Source organism: Dendropsophus ebraccatus, chromosome 14, assembly GCF_027789765.1.
Source record: "Dendropsophus ebraccatus isolate aDenEbr1 chromosome 14, aDenEbr1.pat, whole genome shotgun sequence".
In the NCBI taxonomy this organism is placed as follows: Eukaryota; Metazoa; Chordata; class Amphibia; order Anura; family Hylidae; genus Dendropsophus; species Dendropsophus ebraccatus.
In genome coordinates this window covers 6,516,237-6,525,485 of record NC_091467.1, presented here as the reverse complement: position 1 = coordinate 6,525,485, position 9,249 = coordinate 6,516,237, and the positions used below count along the sequence as shown (strand labels likewise).

At 47.7% G+C, this 9,249-nt stretch overlaps 1 protein-coding gene across 5 annotated transcripts; it reads left to right on the top strand.

The window, feature by feature from the left end:
* Positions 1–437: 437 nt before the first annotated feature.
* On the top strand, positions 438–7,548 carry COX4I2 (cytochrome c oxidase subunit 4I2). Of its 5 annotated transcripts, none has more exons than XM_069951668.1 (5): positions 438–543; positions 1,903–1,999; positions 6,590–6,793; positions 7,085–7,216; positions 7,290–7,548. In XM_069951668.1, exons 2-5 carry the CDS (start codon positions 1,903–1,905, stop codon positions 7,424–7,426), a joined length of 570 nt encoding a protein of 189 aa, XP_069807769.1. In that variant the 5' UTR covers positions 438–543; the 3' UTR covers positions 7,427–7,548. The 5 variants fall into 5 exon arrangements, with proteins under 5 accessions (XP_069807769.1, XP_069807770.1, XP_069807771.1 ...); XM_069951669.1 differs by lacking the exon at positions 438–543 and adding an exon at positions 571–591; XM_069951670.1 differs by lacking the exon at positions 438–543 and adding an exon at positions 741–829.
* The last annotated feature ends 1,701 nt before the right edge of the window (positions 7,549–9,249 follow it).

Below are 9,249 nucleotides of genomic sequence, written 5' to 3'. Positions count from 1 at the left end.
TCTCTCATCTGCTCTCAGGGGCCCCCCTCCTTCTCTCATCTGCTCTGAGGGGCCCCCCTCCTTCTCTCATCTGCTCTGAGGGGCCCCCCTCCTTCTCTCATCTGCTCTCAGGGGCCCCCCTCCTTCTTTCATCTGCTCTGAGGGGCCCCCCTCCTTCTCTCATCTGCTCTCAGGGGCCCCCCCTCCTTCTCTCATCTGCTCTCAGGGACCCCCCTCCTTCTCTCATCTGCTCTCAGGGGCCCCCTCCTTCTCTCATCTGCTCTCAGGGACCCCCCTCCTTCTCTCATCTGCTCTGAGGGGCCCCCCTCCTTCTCTCATCTGCTCTCAGGGGCCCCCCTCCTTCTCTCATCTGCTCTCAGGGGCCCCCCTCCTTCTCTCATCTGCTCGGGGGGGGGGATAAGGCGTCCTTTGCTCTCTCCCTCCCAGAATTCCCTGCTTCTGGCTGTTTCTCAAAATCCGCTGTATTTGGCTCTGATCCCAGATCTCGTCCCTGAGTCACTCTCCATTTTACAGAGTCTGCAGCTCGGCTCCCTCCCCGTCACTGTGAGTACTGCAAAGTCCAGCGGGGGTCTGCACCGTGACCCTCTAAACGTGGGTGCCACTCCGTACATTGGGGGGGGGTAGAGAGATGTAGGTGCTGTGGATGCAGAACTTTCATCTGATGCCAGGGCACCCAGGATGGCAAGGCCTGGACAGTTTACCGGCTATGCCAGTGCATGCGACAGCTTATCACATGGACCCCGGGGCCCTGAACTACTAACTACTGCACCAAAGAGCTGACAATCTAACCCTAACTACATAGACGGACACAGGATGAGGGCAGGTAGAGGTGAGGTTATGACCTTTCTCTGGTCACAGAGGTCGGCGACTGCTCAACTCTGGTGCCAAGTGGCAGTGCCAGGACGGCCCACACAGCGCCACTCTGAGGTAGGAGGGCGAAACTGCTGCTGATTCCTCACAGGACATCATCCTCACTGCCTGATAGAGAGGGGTAACGGAGGGGGTCTATGTTTGTGACATCAGTGGGCAGGGACGGATTCTATGTTGGTGACATCAGATGGCAGGGTCGGGGTCTATGTTGGGGACATCAGATGGCAGAGATGGGGTCTATGTTGGTGACCTCGGTGGGCAGGGACAGGGTATATGTTGGTGAACTCGAGAGGCAGGGACGTTAGTGACCTCAGGGGGCAGGGGTAGGGACAGGATCTATGTTGGGGACATCTGATGGCAGGAATAGGGTCTATGTTGGTGACCTCGGTGGGCAGGGCCGGGCATACATTGGCGACATCAGATGGCAGGGACGGGGTCTATGTTAGTGGCAACAGATGGCAGGGACGGGGTCTATGTTGGTGACCTCAGGGGTCAGAGACGGGGTCTATGTTGATGACCACAGGAGGCAGGGCCGGGGTCTGTATTGGTGACCTCGGGGGACAGGGTCTATGTTGGTGACCTCGGGGGGCAGGGACAGGCTCTATGTTGGTGACCTCTGGGGGCAGGGACGGGGTCTGTGTTGGTGACCTCGGGGGACAGGGACAGGGTCTATGTTGGTGACCTCTGGGGGCAGGGACGGGGTCTGTGTTGGTGACTTCGGAGGACAGGGACAGGGTCTATGTTGGTGACCTCTGGGGGCAGGGACGGGGTCTGTGTTGGTGACCTCGGGGGACAGGGACAGGGTCTATGTTGGTGACCTCTGGGGGCAGGGACGGGGTCTGTGTTGGTGACTTCGGAGGACAGGGACAGGGTCTATGTTGGTGACCTCTGGGGGCAGGGACGGGGTCTGTGTTGGTGACTTCGGAGGACAGGGACAGGGTCTATGTTGGTGACCTCGGGGGGCAGGGACGGGCTCTATGTTGGTGGCATCACATGGCAGCAGATCCTGATGAACAGTCACTTCTATTACAGATGTTGTCGGCCCTGGCACAGAGGTCGCCTCTTTTGGCTAGAATGAGGCTTCTGGGAGCCATGAGCGTGAGAGCGGCCCACACCCACGGGGACCACGGTAAGTGCTGAGAATAAGGGACCTATTACACCAAACGATTAAAAAGGTGAAAAATCATTATAAGATTCGAGGCACATGAGAGGTTAGGAAAGAAGGAAGGCCCAGAATGAGGTAGGAGGCACTGGTAATACGACTGCAGAAGAGTGAAGGGCCTGGAATGAGACACCTACGTGGAGAATGAGGCGTGAGGCATAGAGAACTCAAAGAACGCAACTATAATAATATCACTAAGTCAGGAGATCCCAGAGCGAGGTGCAAGGCTCTCACATTCTGATAAAGTGACGGCCTGAAATGAGACGTAATATCCAGGAGGACTGAGTACTCCGACCTCTATGAACACTCAGAAGTGATGGGACACTGGAGATGTATGGAGTCTGAAAGACACAGGAGAATGAGGCGCGAGGCGGACAAGTGGTCAGTGTATAGGATGAGGCGCGAGGTGGACAAGTGGTCAGTGTATAGGATGAGGCGCGAGGCGGACAAGTGGTCATTGTATAGGATGAGGCGCGTGGCGGACAACTGGTCAGTGTATAGGATGAGGCGCGTGGTGGACAAGTGGTCAGTGTATAGGATGAGGCGAGAGGCGGACAAGTGGTCAGTGTATAGGATGAGGCGCGAGGCGGACAAGTGGTCAGTGTATAGGATGAGGCGCGTGGCCGACAAGTGGTCAGTGTATAGGATGAGGCGCGCGGTGGACAAGTGGTCAGTGTGTAGGATGAGGCGCGAGGCGGACAATTGGTCAGTGTATAGGATGAGGCGCGTGGTGGACAAGTGGTCAGTGTGTAGGATGAGGCGCGAGGCGGACAAGTGGTCAGTGTGTAGGATGAGGCGCGAGGCGGACAAGTGGTCAGTGTGTAGGATGAGGCGCGAGGCATCTTTAAGTGAATTTAGACTGAGATATGAGGCACCTGTGACAAGGAATAAGATGTGAGGCGCCTGAAGTAATTCACGGAAGACCGAAGGGTACAGAATAAGACGAGATATAACTACTATAATACTGCTCCTATATACAGGAATATAACTACTATAATACTGCTCCTATATACAGGAATATAACTACTATAATACTGCTCCTATATACAGGAATATAACTACTATAATACTGCTCCTATATACAGGAATATAACTACTATAATACTGCTCCTATATACAGGAATATAACTACTATAAGGCTATGTTCACACTACGTACGAGACCAGCCGTTCCGTGACCCCTTCTGGCCGCAGAAAACTGACCTGTCAGTTTTTTCCGGTGCCGCACAGATCCCGGCTGGAGCGTATACGATGTGTGTACGCCCCGGGCCGGGATCCACTTGCACATAAGGCTATGTCCCACCCCACAAAACTACGGCCGTAGTTCTGCGGCGAGAACTATGGCCGTAGTTTTACGTAGTGTGAACATAGCCTAATACTGCTCCTATATACAGGAATATAACTACTATAATACTGCTCCTATATACAAGAATATAACTACTATAATACTGCTCCTATATACAGGGATATAACTACTATAATACTGCTCCTATATACAAGAATATAACTACTATAATACTGCTCCTATATACAGGAATATAACTACTATAATACTGCCCCTATATACAGGAATATAACTACTATAATACTGCCCCTATATACAAGAATATAACTACTATAATACTGCCCCCTATATACAAGAATATAACTACTATAATACTGCTCCTATATACAGAAATATAACTACTATAATACTGCTCCTATATACAGGAATATAACTACTATAATACTGCTCCTATATACAAGAATATACTACTATAATACTGCTCCTATATACAGAAATATAACTACTATAATACTGCTCCTATATACAGGAATATAACTACTATAATACTGCTCCTATATACAAGAATATATCTACTATAATACTGCCCCTATATACAAGAATATAACTACTATAATACTGCTCCTATACACACTCACCGGCCACTTTATTAGGTACACCATGCTAGTAACGGGTTGGACCCCCTTTTGCCTTCAGAACTGCCCCAATTCTTGGTGGCATAGATACAACAAGGTGCTGGAAGCTTCCTCAGAGATTTTGGTCCATATTGACATGATGACATCACACAGTTGCCGCAGATTTGTCGGCCGCACATCCATGATGCCAATCTCCCGTTCCACCACATCCCAAAGATGCTCTATTGGATTGAGATCTGGTGACTGTGGAGGCCATTGGAGTACAGTGACCTCATTGTCATGTTCAAGAAACCAGTCTGAGATGATTCTAGCTTTATGACATGGCGCATTATCCTGCTGAAAGTCGCCATCAGATGTTGGGTACATTGTGGTCATAAAGGGATGGACATGGTCAGCAACAATACTCAGGTAGGCTGTGGCGTTGCAACCATGCTCAATTGGTACCAAGGGGCCCAAAGAGTGCCAAGAAAATATTCCCCACACCATGACACCACCACCACCAGCCTGAGCCGTTGATACAAGGCAGGATGGATCCATGCTTTCATGTTGTTGACGCCAAATTCTGACCCTACCATCCGAATGTCGCAGCAGAAATCGAGACTCATCAGACCAGGTAACGTTTTTCCAATCTTCTACTGTCCAGTTTCGATGAGCTTGTGCAAATTGTAGCCTCAGTTTCCTGTTCTTAGCTGAGCGGAGTGGCACCCGGTGTGGTCTTCTGCTGCTGTAGCCCATCTGCCTCAAAGTTGGCCATACTGTGCGTTCAGAGATGCTCTTCTGCCTACCTTGGTTGTAACGGTTGGCTATTTGAGTCACTGTTGCCTTTCTATCAGCTGGAACCAGTCTGCCCATTCTCCTCTGACCTCTGGCATCAACAAGGCATTTCCGCCCACAGAACTGCCGCTCACTGGATGTTTTTTCTTTTTCGGACCATTCTCTGTAAACCCTAGAGATGGTTGTGCGTGAAAATCCCAGTAGATCAGCAGTTTCTGAAATACTCAGACCAGCCCTTCTGGCACCAACAACCATGCCACGTTCAAAGGCCCTCAAATCACCTTTCTTCCCCATACTGATGCTCGGTTTGAACTGCAGGAGATTGTCTTGACCATGTCTACATGCCTAAATGCACTGAGTTGCCACCATGTGATTGGCTGATTAGAAATTAAGTGGTAACGTGCAGTTGGACAGGTGTACCTAATAGAGTGGCCGGTGAATGTACAGGAATATAACTACTATAATACGGTTCAGGGAAGAAAAAGAGCGCTGTACCTCACACCTATGGCTGACACTAGTACCTCTCGGCTGCATAAAAAACATCAGAATTTTGTGTATGAATTGATCAAGCCACACTGCCCCATGTACCGCGTGCAGGTATCTGATACACATGGGTCCCTACACTAAGTCCACACTGTGCCAGTCAGCGACCACCACCCCCGCAGGCGTGCACAGTCAGGGAAGGGAGGCCATGGAACGGCCCTGCAACCCCCTTATCCAGACTTGTGCTGTTTGGGGGCAGCTTCCTCCGCCGGTGGTGCTGGCTGGGTTTTGGTGTGGCAATTTTGGGTCTGGTCCTGTGGCATGGGGGTTGCAGGGCCGTTCCATGGCCTCCCTTCCCTGACTGTGCACGCCTGCGGGGGTGGTGGTCGCTGACTGGCACAGTGTGGACTTAGTGTAGGGACCCATGTGTATCAGATACCTGCACGCGGTACATGGGGCAGTGTGGCTTGATCAATTCACATACAGAATTCTGATGTTTTTTATGCAGCCGAGAGGTACTAGTATCAGCCATAGGTGTGAGGTGCAGTGCTCTTTTTCTTCCCTGAACCGTATAACTACTATAATACTGCTCCTATATACAGGAATATAACTACTATAATACTGCTCCTATATACAGGGATATAATTACTATAATACTGCTCCTATATACAGGAATATAACTACTATAATACTGCTCCTATATACAGGGATATAACTACTATAATACTGCTCCTATATACAAGAATATAACTACTATAATACTGCTCCTATATACAAGAATATAACTACTATAATACTGCTCCTATATACAGGAATATAACTACTATAATACTGCTCCTATATACAGGGATATAATTACTATAATACTGCTCCTATATACAGGAATATAACTACTATAATACTGCTCCTATATACAGGGATATAACTACTATAATACTGCTCCTATATACAAGAATATAACTACTATAATACTGCTCCTATATACAAGAATATAACTACTATAATACTGCTCCTATATACAGGAATATAACTACTATAATACTGCCCCTATATACAGGAATATAACTACTATAATACTGCCCCTATATACAAGAATATAACTACTATAATACTGCCCCCTATATACAAGAATATAACTACTATAATACTGCTCCTATATACAGGAATATAACTACTATAATACTGCTCCTATATACAGGAATATAACTACTATAATACTGCTCCTATATACAAGAATATAACTACTATAATGCTGCTCCTATATACAGGAATATAACTACTATAATACTGCTCCTATATACAAGAATATAACTACTATAATACTGCTGCTGCTATATACAGGTGTATACTAGAACATATATATATATATATATTGTTACAGTTGTGACAGTACCTGGTGTGATGTCGCTGTCTCTTCCGTCATTAGATGCGGTGCCATATTACACAAAGCCGGCCTATTTTGACCACCGTACTTCCCCTCTGCCTGAGATCCCCTTCCACGAGGATTTGACCTCCCAGGAAAACGCTCTGAAGGAAAAGGAGAAAGGCCCATGGAAGCAGCTGAGTTTAGAAGACAAGATATCACGTAATGTACAGTGCGATCAGCACCAGTCATCTACTGGTTCCCATTGCTGGGTGGACTGGTGCAGTGATAGTAATGTCCTGTAATACCTACTGCCGCCACTAGTATGCATCATTTACCAAAGATTGTATCCTACTACTTTTCAATGTCACCTGATATAACCCCCCCCCCCCCAATCTATATTACTGAAGCTAGAGATAGCATCCTACCCAGAGTTCAGTCAATTGGCATAACCCCCTCTCAGCACCTGGTGTGGAGGTCCTTAACCCCTCCTTTTCTCTTCGTCTTTTGCAGTTTACCGCATCAAGTTTGACAAGACATACGCCGAGATGAACAAACCCAGCAACGAGTGGAAATCTGTGATCGGCAGCGTCTTATTCTTCTTTGGCATTACAGGCCTCATAGTGTGGTGGCAGAGAGTATACGGTGAGGAGAATATGGGGGAATGGGCTTCTAGGACCTTGGAGTGGGAGTGACGCCATCTTTTCTGTCCATGTAGTGTTTCCTCCACTCCCGCACACCCTGGAGGAAGACTGGAAAGCCATGCAGTTACGCAGAGAGCTGGACATGCGCATCGGGATCATCGAAGGCCTCTCCTCCAAGTGGGACTACGAGAAGAATGACTGGAAGAAATAAGAAAGACCTGGGAAGGAACGGGATCCGAGCCAGCACAAACTCTCTGTATAATACCTAACCACAGTGTGTGTCCATGTACCAGTTCACCAGCAACCTGCAAATAAACTGTCAGTGAACACTGATGAGGTGGATGTGATGGCGTCTTCTGTCACTCACAAATCTACCTACGGCAATGCCTGATCCATACATGTAATCTAATTCAGGGGTCTGTACATTGTAGACATCCAAAATACAAGTCCAGTTCACCCTGACAGCCTACGGCTACTTGTTGTAAGGAGAACTATCAGCAGGTTAGAAGTATTACTTAGGCCCCTCTGTCTCTATATAGTTATTAGATCCTTCTGTGCCCCCATATATAGTAGTTAGGCCCATCTGTCCCTATATAGTAGTTAGCTCCTTCTGAGCCCCCATATAATAGTTAGGCCCCTCTTACTACTATATGGAGACAGAGGTGCCTAACTATATGGGGGCGCAGAAGGATCTAACTATGATCTGGGGGCACAGAAGGAGCTAACTATTCTACAGAGACAGAGGGGCCTAACTACTATATGGGGGCACAGAAGAATCTGTCTCTATAGTTAGCTCCTTTTGTGCTCCCAGATAGTAGTTAGACCCCTCTGTCTCCATATAGTATCTCGATCCTTCTGAGCATACATATAGTAGTTAGGCCCCTCTTCACCCCCAAATAGTAGTTAAGTCACTCTATCTATAGTTACAGTTATGCCTCCCTGAGCAGGTAGGCCCCCCAGTAGGTAGTCTCCCTGGTGGCTGGCTGGCTGTAGGTATCCCCCCCCATGCAGTGTCCCCCATGTAGGCATCTCACTGATAATGAGCACCCCCTCCAGTAGATAGCATCGCCCCTGTTATCTCACCTAGTATGACCCCCCAGTCGTTAGCGATGTCTGTGCACCCTAGCTAGGGTACTCCAACATGTATACAAATTATAAACACGTATGCTTACCTCTCCACGTGCCCCCGGTGTCCTCCTGCCAAGTTGGCAGATGATCCCCCGTTTAATAGGGCCTTAACCCATACTAACAGAAAGGGTCTCAAAAGACGAGAGGTCCCCCTGGTGCCCAGTCCATAATCTCAGAGTAGGTTTCTAACTATCTCATCTTGATTTTTTTTATTGGCTTAATGCCAATGGATTGTGGTTTTGTCGCCTGGACACATTCGAGGAGGCCCTGAAGGTAAGTCTGTCAATGGAGGAAGCTCCAGCATGTTTATCGCGTTGAGAATCTTCTTGGGAGGACCAAGTTCCTTGAGTTGTCTGACCCCACCAGATCCCTTACCAGCCCTAAAGACTGGCATTAGTGGTCACAATGAGCAGAAGAAACCTCAGAAACGTTTCTGATGGGAAACCGGAACACTGACCTCTGGGAGAGAAGGGAAACCAGATGGCAGGCCATAAAGAAACATCATGGGGGAAAGAAGGAAACAGATCTTGTAATATGATGTATTATACTCTAGAGCTGCACTCAGTATTCTGCTGGTGGGGTCACTGTGTACACCCTATCCTCCAATTATCACAGTGCCCCATAGTGTTACAGCCATATATCTAGGTGGTCAAACATCCAGGAGACAAGAACTTGTATAACTGCATTTTATTGAAACTTTTCTATAACACAGAAGATCAAAAATAATATGTAATAAATAAAGGGAAATCTGACAGACATGACAGTAATAACCCTGACAGCAGCTCTAAAAACAAGGAAAAAAAACAGAAAACATAAAAAAACCCTAATAAATAAAAAGGTAAAATGAAATAAAGACAGCCAGGCATGAGTAATCTATGACAGAGAGTGTGTTTATTATGTGGAAGT

Coding starts and splice junctions, on each gene's coding strand:
- COX4I2 (XM_069951665.1), top strand. CDS start 838: ATGACCTTTCTCTGGTCACAGAGGTCGGCGACTGCTCAACTCTGGTGC. Junction 928..1,902: donor CCACACAGCGCCACTCTGAG/GTAGGAGGGCGA, acceptor CTTCTATTACAG/ATGTTGTCGGCCCTGGCACA. Junction 2,000..6,589: donor CCACACCCACGGGGACCACG/GTAAGTGCTGAG, acceptor ATATTGTTACAG/TTGTGACAGTACCTGGTGTG.